The sequence below is a fragment of the Lagenorhynchus albirostris genome, chromosome 3 (assembly GCF_949774975.1).
Source record: "Lagenorhynchus albirostris chromosome 3, mLagAlb1.1, whole genome shotgun sequence".
NCBI classification, from domain to species: domain Eukaryota; kingdom Metazoa; phylum Chordata; class Mammalia; order Artiodactyla; family Delphinidae; genus Lagenorhynchus; species Lagenorhynchus albirostris.
In genome coordinates this window covers 167,995,746-168,013,445 of record NC_083097.1, presented here as the reverse complement: position 1 = coordinate 168,013,445, position 17,700 = coordinate 167,995,746, and the positions used below count along the sequence as shown (strand labels likewise).

Here is a 17,700-nt window from a genome sequence, read left to right as displayed (position 1 = left end):
TTTGTAGGGGGAGGTAGGTTTGGAGCCTGGTCTTTGAGTCTCTAAATGTGACTCAAGATAAACTTGGGTGTGGGGGGCGTCCAGGGTGCTTCCCTGTGGAGCTGTGTGGATCGTAAGAGCTGCCCCAGTCCTCAGGTGAGCGCTAGGGACACGGGAACGATGTGTAGGTTCCCGGAGCCCAACACACAAGGTAAGCGCTCAACGCTGAGTTCTACGTTTGCTGAATAAAACCACAGGGAACGTAGCTACCAGCAGCCACGTCGCGTGACGACGAAATTTTAACCAGTCGCTGCTCACCTCTAGAGGGCGCAGCGCCTCCTCCTCGGAACTTCAAATCCACACCGACGCCGGAACCTTTTGCTGCGCCCTTACCGAGGTTGCAACTGGGGAGGGAATACAGACGGACTCGAGTGTTGACAGGCGGGGATCTGAACCAATGAAAAGGCAAGCTGTGTAAGCAGCAGCCAATAACAGCGGCTGAAGGAAGTGACGGAAGCGGAAATACAAGGATAGATGGTCGGGGAAGTTCGACAAGCACTCAGCCTAATCAGTATTCTTGTGGTCGTGAGAAGAGTAGGAGGTAAAGATGTCGGAGCGAAAAGTTTTAAACGTAAGTATTGGGCAACTAGGGTTTTCGACCTGGGGCGGGACATCTCGGAGCTCGGGCCGAGGAGGGCTACTTATACTCTCCTATTAGGGCCTTTGCTTTCTTCCCCAACGGCCTTCTGCAGGGCGGGGCTCTCTAGAACCCTCCTAATCACCTTCTGCGGGGGGTGGGCCTTCACTAAGCCTTCCCCTCGAGGGTGGGGTGTACCCAGTCACCTGTGGGGGCGGAGCTTAGGCTATTTACCCACTCACTTCTGATAGGATTTTCTGAAAGGAATTATCCAGTCACTCCCGTTGGGGGCGGAGCTTCCTTAGGATGTTGGTATTCTCACTTTACAGTCTCATCTCCAGGAGGCGTGGCTCTGTTAAGTCTCTCCCCGCTTGGGGTTCTAGCCAATCGTGTTCCTCGGAGGGATTAGGCTTTGCTAAGCTCTTCTGCTCCGCTGGCAGGGACCCTTCCAATTGCCTCAACTTCTCCCAGTTCTGTTGGGGAAAACTGGGACTCTTGGGGTGTGGAGCTGGTCTCTGGAAGGCAGGATTCAGCTTCTGGAGAAGAGCGCTCCGGAATTCTGAGTCCCTGTTCCCCGCCCTTCAGCAGGGTGTGTGCTCCCAGGAAGGGGGTGAGCTCCCCAGCCTGGGAGTGTGTAAGCCTAAGATGTCTGGACGGAGTAGAGAGGAAACCTCCAGATTGGTGGCTTGGAGCCCAGGATGATGTCCCTTACAGTGACTCAGTGCTCTAATCTCTTAAACACCTATATTAGGAATTCAGCCCCAGCCAGACCCAGTGCAGTGTGTCGGACTTCAAGTCCGTGAAAGTCCTTCCATCCCGAGGATCCAACTGGCAGCCCAGCTATTTCCATAACTTGCTGGTAGACACTTCTGTGTGCCAGGCACAGCTCTAAGTGCCTTGTTCATCAGGTCTTCTCAGGGGGACAGGTTATCCCTTCTTCAGATGAGGAAACTGAGGCCCAGAGAGGTTATGTAATAGCCAGAGAATAGAGGAATCAAACCCAGACACCCCTCCCCGCCAGCTCTGTAACTGATGCTCCTAATCACTGTACCACAGTTTCCCCAGAGCTGTGTCCCTGGGTCTGAATCCTGGATCTGCTGCTCACACTGTATGACCCTGAGTAGCTGAAACCACCAGAACTCAGTTTCCTCCTCTGTGAAATGGGTACACCATTCTCTGTCTCATAGAGTCTTTGCAAGAATTCCATGAGGCAGGGGACATAAAGCTCTCTGTGTACTACGTGGAGCCTAGTAAGTGCTCAAAATGCAAAGTGCTTTATTTTCTGATTATCGTATGTAGTTCTCTTTCGTAATCCAAACTCTCCTTCCCCACATCTCCCATCTCAGGCTCCTGTGCAGAAAGAGTTAATGCAACAGGCTTGAGGCTGCTGCCTTAGAAAGCCTGGCTTGCAATGCTGGACTTTGGCTGGTATCCGGGAACCTGAATTTTGGGATGGTTCCCAATGTTCTCTGAAAAGAATGGCTCCCTGGGGTTAAACTGTTAGTACAAACAGTGTGGTTTATGCTGAGCACCTGCTCCCTTCCGGGAGTCTAGAGTCTGGAATCGTCATACGTGCCGGGCAGAGGTGCCTACACACCAGCCCCCAATGAAAACCCTGGGTGCTGGGTCTTCCTGAGCTTCCCTGGGGGACATTTCGCACACGTTGTCACAGTATATCACTGGGAGAATTGACTCCATCAGGAGAAGTCTCTGGAAGCTTGTGTCCGGTCTCCCTGGGCCCCTCCCCCCATGCCTTTTCCCTTGGCTCGTTTTTCTCTGTATCCCTTTGCTGTGATGAATAGTAGCCATGAGGACAAGTGTATGCAAGTCCTAGGAGTCCTCTCACCAAATCCTCAAACGTGGGAGTGGTCTTGGGGACCCAGACACAGCTCCCCAGAGCCCCTTCCCTCTGCCCCCAGCCTGCCCCTGCGCCTGAAAGCAGCTCCCCTGACCCTTCCTTCCTCCCCACAGAAATACTACCCGCCCGACTTCGACCCGTCAAAGATCCCCAAGCTCAAGCTGCCCAAAGACCGGCAGTACGTGGTGCGGCTGATGGCCCCTTTCAACATGAGGTGAGCGGCCCCGCGGGGCCCCTGCACTGGCCGCACAGAGAGCGCCCCGCCCCCAGTGCGCAGACCACCCACAGAGAGCGCCCCGCCCCCAGTGCGCAGACCACCCACAGAGAGCGTCCCGTCCCCAGTGCTCAGACCACCCACAGAGAGCGCCCCGCCCCCAGTGCGCAGACCAGGTCGTCGGTCCTGGCTCAGACGTGGACCCAGTGAGCGAGTGACCGTGCCAGACCTCACCCTCCTGCCGTTCAGGACCAATCTCCCTGATGTCTCAGAGCTCCCAGCTGGTACCTGTGTCCAGATCTCAGTCACTGGTAGTAAGAGTGAGCACACGAGACAGGGTCCTGTATGTACATTCACTTCCTCCAGCAGTCCTGTCCGTTCCCGCCCCAGGGCCTTTGCACAAGCTGTTGCCTCTGCCTGGGACACTTTTCTTTCTGCTCTCACATGGCTGGCTCTTTTTTTTTCTTTTTTGGCTGAGTTGGGTCTTCACTGTGGTGCGTGGGCTTCTCATTGTGATGGCTTCTCTTGTTGCTGAGCACGGGCTCAATCAAGGTGTGCGGGCTTCAGTAGTTGTGGCTCGCAGGCTCTAGAGCGCAGGCTCAGTAGTTGTGGTGCACGGGCTTAGTTGCTCCATGGCATGTGGGATCTTCCTGGGCCAGGGCTCGAGCCCGTGTCCCCGCATTGGCAGGCAGATTCTTAACCACTGCGCCACCAGGGAAGCCCTGGCTGGCTCTTTTTCACCCTTCAAGACTTGGCTTAGATCTCACCCCCTCAGAGAGGCCCTCCGGATCCCCCTCCCAACCCCCTCCATCCTTCCCTCCGCATCACAGTCCCCAGGCCTCGTCCTTCATACCGCCTCGGAATTACTGTACCTCACCACAATTTTTTACATCTTAGCACATCTGAAACGAAGTGGTAATCAAAGCCACCTTTGTTAGTGAAATTCAGCCCGTGTTTACGTATTCCTTTCTCTCTCCCCTTCCTTCATTCATTTTCCCTCAGCACTCACTTACTGGGCACCTGCTGTGCACCAGGGCCTTGGCTGGGTGCCAGGGACACTGTGGGCATCAAGACTTGCCCCACCCCCACCCCCGGGACTTCCCTGGTGGCACAGTGGTTAAGAATCCACCTACCAATGCAGGGGACAGAGGTTCGAGCCCTGGTCCGGGAAGATCCCACATGCCACAGAGCAGCTAAGCCCATGCGCCACAGCTACTGAGCCCGTGTGCCACAACTACTGAAGCCCACGTGCCTAGAGCCCATGCTCCGCAGCAAGAGAAGCCACTGCAATGAGAAGCCCGAGCACCTCAATGAAGAGTAGGCCCCACTCGCCGCAGCTAGAGAAAGCCCGCGCGCAGCAACGAAGACCCAAAGCAGCCAAAAATTTTAAAAATTAAATAAATAAATAAGACTTGCCCCCCTGGAGCCATCTGGTGGGGAGTAGAGATAATACACAAGGGCTCAGGCGTATTCACGAAAGGCGCATGTAGGACACAAAGATGGTCACGAGAGAGGGAGAGGGACTGGACGGTGGCCAGGGAGGGAGGGTGCTTCGCTGGGTGGTCAGGCAAACGTTGGAAGAAATGCCAGCAGAACTGGGATCTGAGGAATGGAAGGTGTCACGGGCTATGGGAATTGCAAGGGTGAAGGCCCGGAGGTGGGACTGAGCTGGGGTGTTTGTAGGAACAGCCAGGAGGCCAGAGAGCACAGGATCTGAGCAGGAGGGGCCGCGGGAGGGCAGGGGCCGCGAGCTCTGCCTTGCTCCTTGTGGCATCCCTCCTGGTGGAATCCGCACTTTGGAGGTCAGGATGCCCCATGAACTCCAGGCTTGCTTCCAGGAATGGGTGATAGGCGAGTCTCACCTAGTCTGGGTAGTCTGGGTGCTTCCCAAGAAGGCAGCACTTCAGCCGAGACCCAGGCAGATATTAGTGAGAAGAGTATGCCGTCTAAGGGAATCAGTACACACAGTGGGACAGTCTTCTTGCGGGGTGGGGAGCTTCCCGTCCCTGGAGGTATGCAAGCAGCCATCTGCCAGAATGCTAAAGCGTCCTACCAGTAAGAACCAGGGTACCGAGATGGTTTGAGTCCCTGTCCTGCCCCACAGGTGTAAGACATGTGGAGAATATATCTACAAGGGCAAGAAGTTCAATGCCCGCAAAGAGACAGTGCAGAACGAGTCCTACCTGGGCCTGCCCATCTTCCGCTTTTACATCAAGTGCACGCGCTGCCTGGCAGAGATCACCTTCAAGGTAGGCGGCCAGCCAGGCTGGTCCTTCCTCCCCTGGGGGTCAGTGCTCCTGTCCTCTCCCTCCAGGGAAATCCCATTTCACCTTCTCTGCAGAAAACAGCAAAGGTTTGGGGAGAAGTTCACGGCAGTGTTGTTTATAAAGGCAAAAAATCAGAAGCAACCTAGATGTACGGTGATGGGATTCAAGGGACAAACTACTATACAGTGGAATATTGCACAGCCAGTAGCAATCACGTTTTTAGTTTGTTACTCTAAGGGTCGTATTAAAGATTTGAGGAAAGGATGAAGAGAACTTATAGTTTTCTCTTCACATACTCTTGTACTGTTTGAGCATTTTTTTTGCTAGGGACTTTTTTCCTTTGGTTAAAAAACAAGATTTGGTTAAAATAAAAAGTACATTAAAAAATGATATATTTTAATTACTTTTTTTTTTTTTTTTTTTGCGGTACACGGGCCTCTCACTGTTATGGCCTCCCGCTGTGGAGCACACGCTCCGGACGCGCAGGCTCAGCGGCCATGGCTCATGGGCCCAGCCGCTCCGCGGCACATGGGATCTTCCCGGACCGGGGCACGAACCCGTGTCCCCTGCATCGGCAGGCGGACTCTCAACCACTGTGCCACCAGGGAAGCCCTTTAATTACTTTTTTAACGACAGCTTTCTGAGATATGATTTATATGCCATTCAGTTCTCTCTTTTAAATTGTATAATTCAGTGGTTTATACTCCTAACGTACCAAGCTGTCTTCTCTAATTCCAGGATGTTCTCTTCACCCCAAAATTAAGCCCCAACCCTGTCAGCAGTCACTCCCCATCCCTCTCCCCAGCCCCTGTCAACCACGAATCCAGTTCCTGTGTCTGTGGATTGCCTATTACGGACATTTCTTTATCAGTGGAATCACTCTGTAGCCTTTTGTGTCTGGCATCTCTCACTGAGCATCATGTTTTCAAAGTCCATCAGTGTTGTAGCATGTATCAGTGCTTTACTCCTTTTCAGGGCTGAATAATATTCCACTGTGTGGATGGGCCACATTTTCTTCATCCATTTGCCAGCTGATGGGCATACGGGTTGTCTCCAGAAAATGGTTTTTTTAACCTGAATTACGAAGTATGTGTATATTTAGATATTAATGAATACATATGAATTTTTTTAAAGACTAGAGAAACTACGGCAAAATGTTATAAATCGGCCGTTATAGTGAAGAATTTCAAATAACTAGGATTGCATATATGTGTGTGTGTATGTGAGCATATGGTAAAACAGAACTCCCACAGTAGTGCAGGATTAACACTGGAAAATTTGTTTACTGCTGCCCTCTGCCCAGCCAGCCCCCATGCATAGAGACAGTTATAACAGTTTCTTGTGTGGCTTTCAAAAAATGTGCTCTGCATACACATGCACACACAGGGATCGCTCTCTTCCTTGCTGTTTCTTTTTAAATAGTAAGCTTCTTATTTTGGAATACTTATAGATTTACAGAGAAGTTGCAAAGATAGCACAGAGAGTTCCCATCTGCCTCTCACCAGCTTCCCCTCCTGTTAACGTCTTCCATTTCCACAGTGCATCTGCCACAATAAGAAACCAACACTGGATCATTACTGTTAGCCAAATTCCAGACATGATATGGATTTCAATCTTTCTACTAATGTCACCTTTCTGTTCCAGGGTCTCATCCAGGATACCATGTTATATTTTTGCTTCTCCGTTTTATAAACGCAAATAGGAGCATGCCGTATACATACGTGATGTGTAATTCATAATTAAGGGAAGAAGGTCAAGTGCGTGCACACACGCGTGCACACACAGACACACACACACCAGAAAAGATGTGCAGAGGTCCAGAGACTTTTATTTGCAAACATGTGGAAGGTGAAGGGCAGGAGGGAGGGAGTGGGCAGGTGGAGAAGGGTCTGCAGGTCTATGCTCGGGAGTTCAGCGATTCTGCAAAAGGGGACAGGAGCACTAGAAAGAAAGAACTGTACTCGCCAAAGCCATAAGGCAAGAAAAAGAAAGAATTGGTATTAAGAGGAGTGAAACACGGAGAGAAGGTGTCCCAGGCTGCTGGCTGCTGTTCAGCAGAAGCTCTTGATGCTCAGAGATGTAGGAGCTGATGTCTGCCCATCCTCCCTCCCAGACAGACCCCGAAAACACAGACTACACCATGGAGCATGGAGCCACGCGGAACTTCCAGGCTGAGAAGCTCTTGGAGGAGGAGGAGAAGAGGGTGCAGAAGGAACGGGAGGACGAGGAGCTGAACAACCCCATGAAGGTGAGTGTGCGCAGGTGCGTGTGTGCATGCGCGTGTGTGTGTGTGTGTGTGTGCACGTGCGCACGTGTTCCTGTGCTTCGGTGCTTGTGGAATCGGTGCCCCTTCCTGCCTCAGGCCTCCAGGCAGGGTGATGGGGTGGGGAGTGTGGTCAGCAGAACTCTAAGATGTTCCCAGAGCCCTGACTCCTGGTCACACACCTCATCCAGTTCCAAGACTGTGCGTACAAGGATCCTATTCCTGTGACTAAGTTATGTTAGGTTAAACTATGGCACAGTCGCCCTTGTAAGAGGGAGATTATCCAGATGGTCCCCTTAATACGGGTCTAGAGTCAGAGACAGAGGACGTCAGAGACATGAAGGACTGACACTGTGGAAGTGGCCACGTGGCAGGGAACAGCAGGCAGCCCCTAGGAGCTGAGAACAGCCCCTAGTCAACAGCCAGTAAGAAGGCAGGGAACTCAGTCCCACAACCACAAGGAACTGAATTCTCCAGCAGCCTGAGTGAGCTCAGAAGAGGGCCCTGGACCCTTGATCTCAGCCTAGCAAGACTACCAGGGAACCCAGCTGTGTCGGCCCAGACTCCCAACCCACAGAAACCAGGAGACAATGAATTCATGTTGTTTTAAGCCACTGGGCTGGTGGCAAATTGTGGCACAGCAAGAGAAAACTAACAGGGAGTCAGGAAGTTGGACTTCGGAACGCCAGGTGCTTTCTGCAGCCAGCTGCCCCGCGGTTTTCTAAGGAGGTTCCCATTAGGCTAGTTTGGATCAAGACTAGAAATAGAGAAGGAAACGTTCTCTTGACCATATCCTGGCTGTGTGACCTTGGCCAAGGCACTTGGCCTCTCTGTGTCTCAGCGTCCTCATCTGTAAAATGAGATGAGAATTGTGCCCCCCTCGTACACTTGTGGTGAGGGTTAAATGAGTTCATACACATAAAACTCTTAGAACACAGCTTGGCACATAGTAATTCATAAATATTGATACTCCTTTTGTTATCCCTTAAAGAAGTTATTTTCATCTTTAACTGGACATTTTTTTTTCGTCTTTCTCATAAATAGTAGGAAGTCCATGTTCTCCTCTGTCTCCTCCCACCCCCATAATTCCCATCTCTTCCTGGACCATCATGCCTCTGCCAGCTGTGTTTTCTGGTCAAGCCATGTCAGATCTGATCCGATGTTTTCAGCAGCCGTGCGGAGCAGCAGGGAGGGAAATAGGCCTTAGAGGCAGTTTGCTGTATTCCTGGAGCTCCCTCAGTGCTGTCCATGTGCTGCTCTAGTTACTGCTACACTGGCCAGCACGGGGTTATTACCCTGGTACTGGTTAGCTGTCCTTGTGTAACAAGTCGACTCAAAACTTTGCAACTTCCAGCATTTATTATCCCACAGTTTCTGAGGGTCAGGAATCCAGGAGCAGCTTTGCTAGATGGTTCTGTGGGTCCCTCCCAAGGTCACAGTCAAGCTGTCTGCCGGGGCTGCCTCATCTGATGGCTCAGCTGGGGCTGGAGGAGCCACTTCCAGGGGGGCCCCCTCACGTGGCCATTCCCTGGAGGCTTCATGTCCTGTCCACATGGGCCTCTCCACAGCACTGCGTGAGCCTCCTCACAACATGGGGGCTTCTCCCCCTCCCCCAGCGAGAGTCCCAGAGAGAACAAGGAGGAGCCCCGGGCCTTTTATGACCTGTCTCGGAAGGGACACACCGTCATTGGTCCTGTTGTGTTCATCAGAAGCGAGTTACTACAACAGCCCACCCTCACAGGGAGGGGAGTTAGGCTCCACCTCTGGAAGGGAGGAGCGTGAAAGAATTTGTGGACGTATTTTCAAACCACCACAACTGCCATTTCCCAGAGGGTTCGTTCAACAGGGTCACATAGCCAGGAAGCAGCCAAGGCAGGATTCATTCCCAGCCCCGCCCGGCTCCAAAGCCACCTCTCTGAGACCTGGCGGGGCCGACCTCACCTCTCTGAGCCTCAGTTCCTTTGTCTGTAAAGTGGGGGTTATTGTGAAGATTAAACGAGATTATGTCTGGAAATATCTTAGACTGGAGCCTGGCACACAGCAGTTGCTCAGATCGTCTTTTTTAAAAATCTTTATTACTTTTGCTTAGTGACGGAGCCAGGCTGGAAGTCCAGGCCACCTGGCTCCACCGTTGACCAGCCGCATGGTCTTGGGCAGTCACTTCCCCTCCCCGAGCCTCAGTGTTCCGAGCCGTGAAATGGGTACAGCTGTGGGACCGGGTGCTGTGGATCGAGCCCCAGGGTGGGGGGGTCTCCCCTTGCCCATGGTGACCCCAGAGGCCAGGCAGGCCACGTGGAGGGGTGGAATCCCAGCTCACTCAGCCCTGTGTCTGCACACCTGCCAGGTGCTGGAGAACAGAACCAAGGACTCCAAGCTGGAGATGGAGGTTCTGGAGAACCTGCAGGAGCTCAAGGACCTGAACCAGCGGCAGGCACACGTGGACTTCGAGGCCATGCTGCGGCAGCACCGCCTGTCGGAGGAGGAGCAGCGGAAGCACGAGCAGGCGGAGGACGAACGGGAGGCGGCGTGAGTCCCGGGGCGCCCGCCCCCCCACAGCCTCTACAGGGTCCTTCCCTCTGCCTGGAATCCCCCCTTCCGGACCTTTCCACAGCTCCCTCGTGCGTCACCGTCTCAGGGAGGCCTTCCCCGCATCTCCCTCCCCATCTCGCTTTGTGTCTCATGGCGTCTCTGTCGGGGCCCCCAGGATCACCCCCAGGTTTGATGAGTTAATTACAGTGAAAAGTTACGGCGAAAAATCAGCAGAAGGAAAAGGCAGGTGGGGCAGAGTTGGAGGACCGGGCGCAGACTTTCAGAGGCCTCTCCCGGTGGAGTCCCACAGGACAGGCTTAATCCCCCCAGGTGAGACATGACGGCAGAGGGAGGGGCGCTCCCGGGGGAGGCCCACGAGACCCAGCCCGGGGTTCTCACTGGGGGCCGGTCACGCAGGCACCTTGGCCCGGCACGGCCAAGACCCCAAACCCAGGAGGAGAGCAGATGCCCGTGCAGACCCCATGTCTGCACAGTGTCGGGACAAGGAGCCCCCCCATCAGTGAGGGTGGCAGGAGCCCCCAAGTCCAGATCCAGATGCCCCCCCCAAGGGCTGGCCTGGTGAGCCAACCTTTCTGAGGATCTGGCCTCAGGCCTGCTGTGTTCATGCTTCTGCCCGGCACCTCCCACTCTCTGGAACCTTCTTGCTGATTTGCCCCTTTCCTGATTTATTATCTATCTCCCCTCATCTAAAGTCTGAACAGGGACTTGCTCTGACCTCTGCATCCATGGCCTGGAACACGGTCAGGCACATACTAGCTGCTGTTGGATTGGCGCAGATAACAGTGAGAGGAGTCTGCGTTTAGCGAGCCCCTTCTCAGTGCCAGGCACTGTTCTGAGTTTGGCTCTGTCATTATGGTGGTCAAGAGAACTGAGGTTCAAGGAGCTCCCAGCACAGCCCTGACTGAGGCCCCCCAGCTGGGGTTCAAACCCAGAATGGTTCTGGCTTCCAGGCACTTAACCACCCCACTGGGCTCAGTGGACAAAGAACTTTTTTTTTTTTTTTAACTTATTTATTTATTTTTGGCTGTGTTGGGTCGGGTCTTCGTTGCCGCGTGCGGGCTTTCTCTAGTTGCAGCAAGCAGGGACTACTCTTCGTTGCAGTGCCTGGGCTTCTCATTGCAGTGGCTTCTCTTGTGGAGCATGGGCTCTAGGCACACAGGCTTCAGTAGTTGCAGCACACGGGCTCAGCAGTTGTGTCTCGTGAGCTCTAGAGTGCAGGCTCAGTAGTTGTGACGCACGGGCTTAGTTGCTCCGTAGCATGTGGGATCTTCCTGGACCAGGGCTCGAACCCGCGTCCCCTGCATTGGCAGGCGGACTCCCAACTGCTGCGCCACCAGGGAAGCCCCTGGACAAAGAATTCTATTTTAAAGTTATTTGTGCATCCCCATCCCCCACTCAGTGAGATCAGGACAGGGCAACCAGGCAGTGCACCTCAGTGTGTGTGTGTGGGGGGGTCCTGGCCGTTGTCCCACAACAGAGCACGTTCCCAAGTCCCACGTTCCTTCCCGCAGGGCCTTAGTGGAAGAATCTAGGAAACGAAGACTCCTGGAAGACTCCGATTCAGAGGAGGATGCTGTCCCCACCCAGCCCCAGCAGGCCCTCCTGCCCAACCCCACCGCCATCCTGGACGAGGTGAGTGTGGCCTGCCTGCATCTCCACATGCTCTCAGGTGAAGCAGGGACAGAGTAAGCCAGAGGTTGGCTTAACTTTGTCTTGAAAGGCCAGTCTGGGTCGTAAGTGGTCAACTCCACATCATAGCACTAAACATAGCACTAAACTTGCTACGTAGATAGTACATGAATAAGTGGGTGTGGCCGGGTGCCGATAAAACTTTATTTACAAAAACAGGTGACAGGCCTCCGGGACTGTAGTTTTCCACCCCTGCTTCAGCTGCAGAAACAAGGAGACTCCCCACACTTAGAGACATCAGGCAGACGTTTATTTCTCAGTCACTTCACAGTCCTGGGCTGGACTCCCAGGCAGCCCTGCTCCATGCAGTCACTCAGGGATCCAGACTCCTCCCATCTCCTAGTTCTGCCCCGTCCTAGAACATGGATGCCAACTCTGCGGTCACAGCTGGCTCAGAGCACCCTGGGGTTCCAGCTGCAGGAAGGCAGAGCATGTGTGGAGGACCACCAGCCAGCGCCTGGAGGCCCAGGTTCAGATGCAGCCCACCTCCATTCCCCTCGAGTCCCAATGGCCGGGCATAGTCACATGGCCGCATCCTGCCTTTGCAAGGGAGGCTGGGAGCTGCCTCCTCTAGCTGCCCTTGCTGGCAGAAAGAAAGAAGAGGGTTTGGGGAGGGAGCGAGCCTTTTCCGCCACAGATGTCTTATCCAAGGTGGTCAAGGCCACTCTGGTTTGTTAATTGAAGGAGGGGGTTAAAGTGGGAAATCATAAATAGCACAGACACCCCCAGAAACTTATTATTTTAATTCAAAACATGTTCCTGGTCTGTATTAGTTAAATACAAGTCCAGCCACTGGACAGGACCCAAGTGACAGCCACTTCAACTACATGGAAGTTACTTTTCTCTCGAATAACAATTGTGCGGGGCTGTGCAGAACAGAGAAGGTGGACCCTGGTGTCCGGGTCCTCATTGTCCTGCCGTCCCAAGGATGATGCCCTCATTGCAAGGCAGCTCAGTGCCACGTCTGCATCCCAGCCAGTGGAAAGAGGTGGGGACAAGGGAGGAGGACATTGAGGGTAACTATACCCTTGATTGAGTACATCCTTCTGCTCACACCCCATTGGTCAGAACTGAACCACCTGACCACATCCTGCTGCAAAGGAGGCTGGGAAATGTAGTCTTTCACTGAGGCAACCACATTCCAACTGAGAATTCTGTAAGTGTCTGAAGAGAGCGGGTTTGGGGGTCGCGTACTCTCACCCATTAACCTTTTGACATAGAACCAAGGTGTTTTCCTTGAGGCTGTATCCCTGATCAGAGTTTTCACGCTGTCTCTCTTGCATAAACCAGCCTCAGAATTCATGGTCTAAAGTTTCCTCTTCTTTTTTTCTTTCAAGTGGAACAAGAGATTGAAGGTACTTTCAAAGCAGTCTGGCCTTGTATGATTTCCCTCCAGTCTTTTTTTTTTAATAAATTTAGTTAGTTAGTTAGTTAGTTTTGGCTGCGTTGGGTCTTCGCTGCTGCTGCGCTCGCTTCCTCTAGTAGCAGCGAGCGGGGTCTACTCTTTGTCGTGGTGCCCAGGCTTCTCATTGCGGTGGCTTCTCTTGTTGCAGAGCACGGGCTCTAGGCGTGTGGGCTTCAGTAGTTGCAGCACGCAGGCTCAGTAGTTGTGGTTCGCAGCCTCCGTAGTTGCAGTGCACGGGCTCAGTAGTTGTGGCTCACGGACTCTAGAGCACAGGCTCAGTAGTTGTGGCGCACGGGCTTAGCTGTTCTGTGGCATGTGGGATCTTCCTGGACCAGGGCTCGAACCCATGTCCCCTGCATTGGCAGGCGGATTCTTAACCACTGCGCCACCAGGGAAGCCCACCTGCCAGTCTCTTACAGTTACCTTGCTCGTAGCTAATTTGATGGTGGACTTCTTCTTGTATTTTGCTTTACACAAACTTCACCATAACTTTTACGGAAACATCTCTCTTTGACCCCTCTGTTCCCTGGGTTTAGTTTAATGGGGACATGGAATGGCGTTTGACGAAAGGTGAAGGATAGCAGCTAGCTCCAGCAGTCAGTTCAGTGGTGCCAGATGAGCAAGCTTCGGCTAGGACTGCCGGTCTCTCCCTGTGCCCCCAGCGGACGGCCTCTGTCTCGGTTACCACACACGGGGGATGCAGTGAGGCCGCTGTGTCCTCCTCCTGCCCCCACTCCCCGCCCCAACTGTGCCAGCCCCCTCGGATGGGCCAGGCTCAGTCCTGCCTCCCATCCCTGCTTGCTGACCTCAGCACTGCGTTCTGACCTCGGCTCTGCTGGCCCCCGATCAGCAGTAGCTGTCCCCCCGACGCTGTCACACCACCCTAACTTCTTTCTTTCACATCACTGATCAAGACAATGGTGTCTGGGGACTTCCCTGGCAGTCCAGTGGTTAAGACTTCCTATTCCCAATGCAGGGGGCACAGGTTTGATCCCTGGTCGGGGAACTAAGATCCCTCATGCCGTGCAGCCAAAAAAAGAAAAAGACGATGGTGTCCTGAGCATCTACTTGCTCATCCACCCTCTTCCTCCCCAGACGGTGGGCTCTGTGCGGGCAGCCCCCTGCCATCATGCTCCCCCTGCACCCTCAGCTCCCAGCTCCGACAGGGCCTTCTGCATCTAGTGGTTTCCAGTTCCTCTATTTAAACATCAAACAGATAAAAGGGGTCTCTTCTGGTGCGACTGAAGAGCTGGAGGTGGGGCTGAGCCCCTGTCTGCCTCCCACTAACTGGTCCCCAAAGTGGGTGCCCCCATCTTCTGTCATTCCCTCAAACACGTTGATTGAGCACCTACTACAGACCCAGCAGTGAACAAGGCAGGACCCTGCAGCTTGGTTGAGGAGGCAGTTAATAAGGCAGTGGAGGCCACTGCGGGCACAGACATGCAGCACGCACTTGAGCTTGAAATGTGAGGAAAGCCTTCCCAGGGGAGCAGGTACTTGAGATGGGTATTGGAGGATGAGTAGGAGTTCACCAAGTGAACTAGAAGCAAAAGGGGCATTCCAGGTGGAGGGAATGGCATGGGTAAAGGCGTGGAGGTGAGTGGTCACAATGTGATTTAGGAAGTGTAAGCGCAGGGTGTGGGGGGGCCACAGAGGAGTTTTGAGCAGGAGAGAATTGGTCAGCACAGCAGGGGGAGTGGGAATGGTAAAGATCCTGGCTCAGCTGGGGACTAGGAACCGGGCTGCCAGAGAAGGAGCAGGATCTGGGACAGACCCCCCCAGTCATGCCTGCCCCCCGCTACCCCCGCCACAAACTGCAGGCCCCAAAAGCCAAGAGGAAGGCGGAGAGCTGGGAGCGCAGTGTGGGCACCTTTGGCAGCAGTCCCCAGCTGTCTGGCCTGGTTGTGGTGAAGAAAACAGACCTGGGCCGCAGCATCCAGCGAGGAGGAGTCCTGCCCGCCCCAGGTAGGTTCCTGCAGTCCCTTAGCTTCATGCAGTGCCAAGGGTGGCCACCAGGTGGCAACAGCACCCCCGGTGCTGTTCCGGTGCGGGGCGAGGTGTGCCCCCAACCAGGGGTAAGGGGAGAAGGGCTGCAGTTCCCTTTTTTTCTTGTAATTACAAAAGGAACAAGTGCTTGCTTTTAAAACCCAAGTCAGATAGAGGCGTGTAGGACAAATTGTCTGCACCTCGGTGGTTGTGTCGCCGATGCTTTGTGTGTGTAGCTCCTCGGACCCTCGGGAGATGGAGAATTAGGGTGAGGTCGGCCCGATGAGGTGGAAAGAGCAGGCTTCCAGGGCAGGCATCCTGGGTGAAGATCCCTCTGCCTCCACGCGCTCGTTCTGTGGCCTTGGTCGAGGGCCCTCAACCCCGGTCCTCAGCTTCTTGTCCTGGAAGCTGCTCATGACAACAGGACCAACCTCGTAGGGCCTCGTAGGGTTTGGGGGCTGATTTCCATGAGCTGCTCCATGTCGGGCGCCTGCAGTAGATCCTGGCACCCAGCGAGCCTTGCGGATACACAAGCCATTGTTATCAGAACAGTTATTACCCCATTTATCAGCTGAGGAGACTGAGGCCCAGAGAGGTGAAGCTGTTTGCCCAAAGCCACACAGCCAGTGTGGGTGGTGGAGCCAGGGTCTGTCCCTCTTTGTCACTTGGGACTTGGAGTGTTTCCGTTTTCTGTGTTGCACCCCCGGCATGGGCACCTCTGCCCACCTAGATCAGCTTTTAGAAGCGGAGCTGCTGGGTCAAGGGGTGTGCAGTTTAAACCATGATGGGTCTGCCAGGCACTTTCCACAAAGGCTGCAAACAAGCAGGAATGGCCCAGTCCGCCTGGAACTGTCCCGAGGTGGGCTGCCGGGACGAGGAGGCACGGTGGGCTAGCTCTCGCCTCTCCTCCAGATGCAATGAAGAACGGGCAGGTGGCTGGCCCTGCGCCCCAGACGTCTGGCACCTCCTCCCTGAGCCAGCTGGGTGTGTATTCCGACAGCGAGGACAGCAGCGGCAGCAACTGAGCCCTGCCCCCAGGCCCTTCCCCAGGTCAAGATCACACAGCCAGCTCCAGCCCATGGTCGGGGCAGGAGGCCCTGGGACCAACTGGAGTCACCACCGGACAAGCACAAATGACCTCCAAGGCTGGCGGGGTCAGCAATGGCTTCAGCTAAGGGACTCAGTTTCTCTCCTGTCCCTCCACCTTCCCCCCTCCGGAGCTCGGGGTCCCCAGCTCACATGGCGGCATCCCCGGAGCAGCTTCTGACAGGCCTTTGAGGTCGTCGCGGCTGACATTCCGAGATGCTCTGGGCACGTGTGTGAGCCCACCCACCAGTGGTTGGCTCCATCCCCGCCACAGAACCATCTGGAACCCATGAAAGGAACCTGCTGATCTGGCCTGGGGGTACCTTCTCTCTGCCAGCATCTGAGGAGGGGGCTGCAGAAGCATGCACCCTAGCCAGTCCTGGACTCTTGGCTCAGAAACTGCGAGATAAAAAATGTTCCTTGTTTCGTACACTCAGTTGGGGGATAATTTGTGAAGCAGCAGTGGAAAGCTGATACAGTCATGTAACCAGCAAGTCTGATTCCAAAGCTCATGTTCTTTCAAGGTTGCCAGATTCCAGCTTGTGTGATCTCCTCCTGCTGCAGTATTTTCTAGTTGAAGGTCCTGTGCCCCCGCCAGACTGCTTCACAACTTGATCAGCCCCCATCTCTGGTCTCCCACCCCTCCCGGGGTCACAGACGTTAGCCCTCCTCTCACACACAGACACACACACACAGACTGTCATCTGGCATTTGATAATGAGGCTTTGTGTTTTTCACTGTCAGAGTTTAGGGGATGAAACGACCCCACTTTGGGGATTCGCTTTCCTACTGTGATTTCCTTGCTTAGGACAGCACAACGAGGTGAACCAGGGTCCAACCAGGGCTTCTGATGGGGGCTTGGGGGTCTTATATTACAGCTCCATGGCTGCGAAGACAGGACCTGGGTGGGTCTGATTCCAAAGCCCTGACAGGGACTCCCCTGGCGGTCCGGTGGTTAAGACTCCACGCTTCCACCACAAGGGGCGCGGGATTGATCCTTGGTTGGGAAACTAAGATCCCACGTGCCTCTCGGCGTGACCAAAAAAAAAAAAAGCCCTGACGGTGGGGACTGAAGCCAGCCCACACTGGCAGCTAGTGAGAACTGATGCCTCGTGCATCTCTTCCCAGTTTTGCACCCAGCGGCATCATATTTATGGCTTAAAATTGGCCACCACGGAGTGTTTACACCACGGAAATCGGCAGATGCTGCAAACCAGTTCCCCACGCCAGAGCCATTTGTGAAGCCCGTACCAGCACACCACTCCCTGTTTTCCCCCAACTCAGCATCCTGCAGACAGTGCCCTGGACGTGGGCCATTCAGAGACTCTGGGTTAAAATGTCATCCAGGGAATTCCCCAGCGGTCCAGTGGTTAGGACTCGGCGCTTTCATTGCTGAGGGCCTGTGTTCAATCCCTGGTGGGGGGACTAAGATCCCGAAAGCTGCTCGGCACAGCCTAAAAATAAAAACAAAAAATAAAAAGTAAAGAAGTCACCCAGCTTAAGTAGTTGTGAAAAGAAATTGGGGGGCTGGGGCCTCTCTGCTTCATTTCAATTCATTCTTTCAGACGGTTTCCTGAACTGCCATTGCTCTTAATCCACCACAATTTTTGCCATGTACGTGCACCATCCGTTGCTATTATTTACTTAACATTATTGTTAACCTGACTCCGTTCTAAAACATGGGTTACCAAACTCTGATCCACAGGCCAAAGGTGGCCTGTGGCCTGTTTCTGTAGATAAAGTTTTATTGGCACACCTACACACCC

General features: G+C 54.0%; 1 protein-coding gene across 4 annotated transcripts; it reads left to right on the top strand.

The window, feature by feature from the left end:
* The first annotated feature begins 480 nt into the window (after positions 1-480).
* On the top strand, positions 481-17,436 carry YJU2 (YJU2 splicing factor homolog). Of its 4 annotated transcripts, none has more exons than XM_060145549.1 (9): positions 481-610; positions 2,588-2,688; positions 4,793-4,937; positions 7,069-7,203; positions 9,563-9,744; positions 11,280-11,400; positions 12,795-12,812; positions 14,683-14,827; positions 17,063-17,436. In XM_060145549.1, exons 1-9 carry the CDS (start codon positions 587-589, stop codon positions 17,416-17,418), a joined length of 1,227 nt encoding a protein of 408 aa, XP_060001532.1. In that variant the 5' UTR covers positions 481-586; the 3' UTR covers positions 17,419-17,436. The 4 variants fall into 4 exon arrangements, with proteins under 4 accessions (XP_060001532.1, XP_060001533.1, XP_060001534.1 ...); XM_060145551.1 differs by lacking the exon at positions 17,063-17,436 and adding an exon at positions 15,761-16,366 and having other exon boundaries at positions 483-610; XM_060145550.1 differs by lacking the exon at positions 12,795-12,812 and having other exon boundaries at positions 482-610.
* Positions 17,437-17,700: the final 264 nt, after the last annotated feature.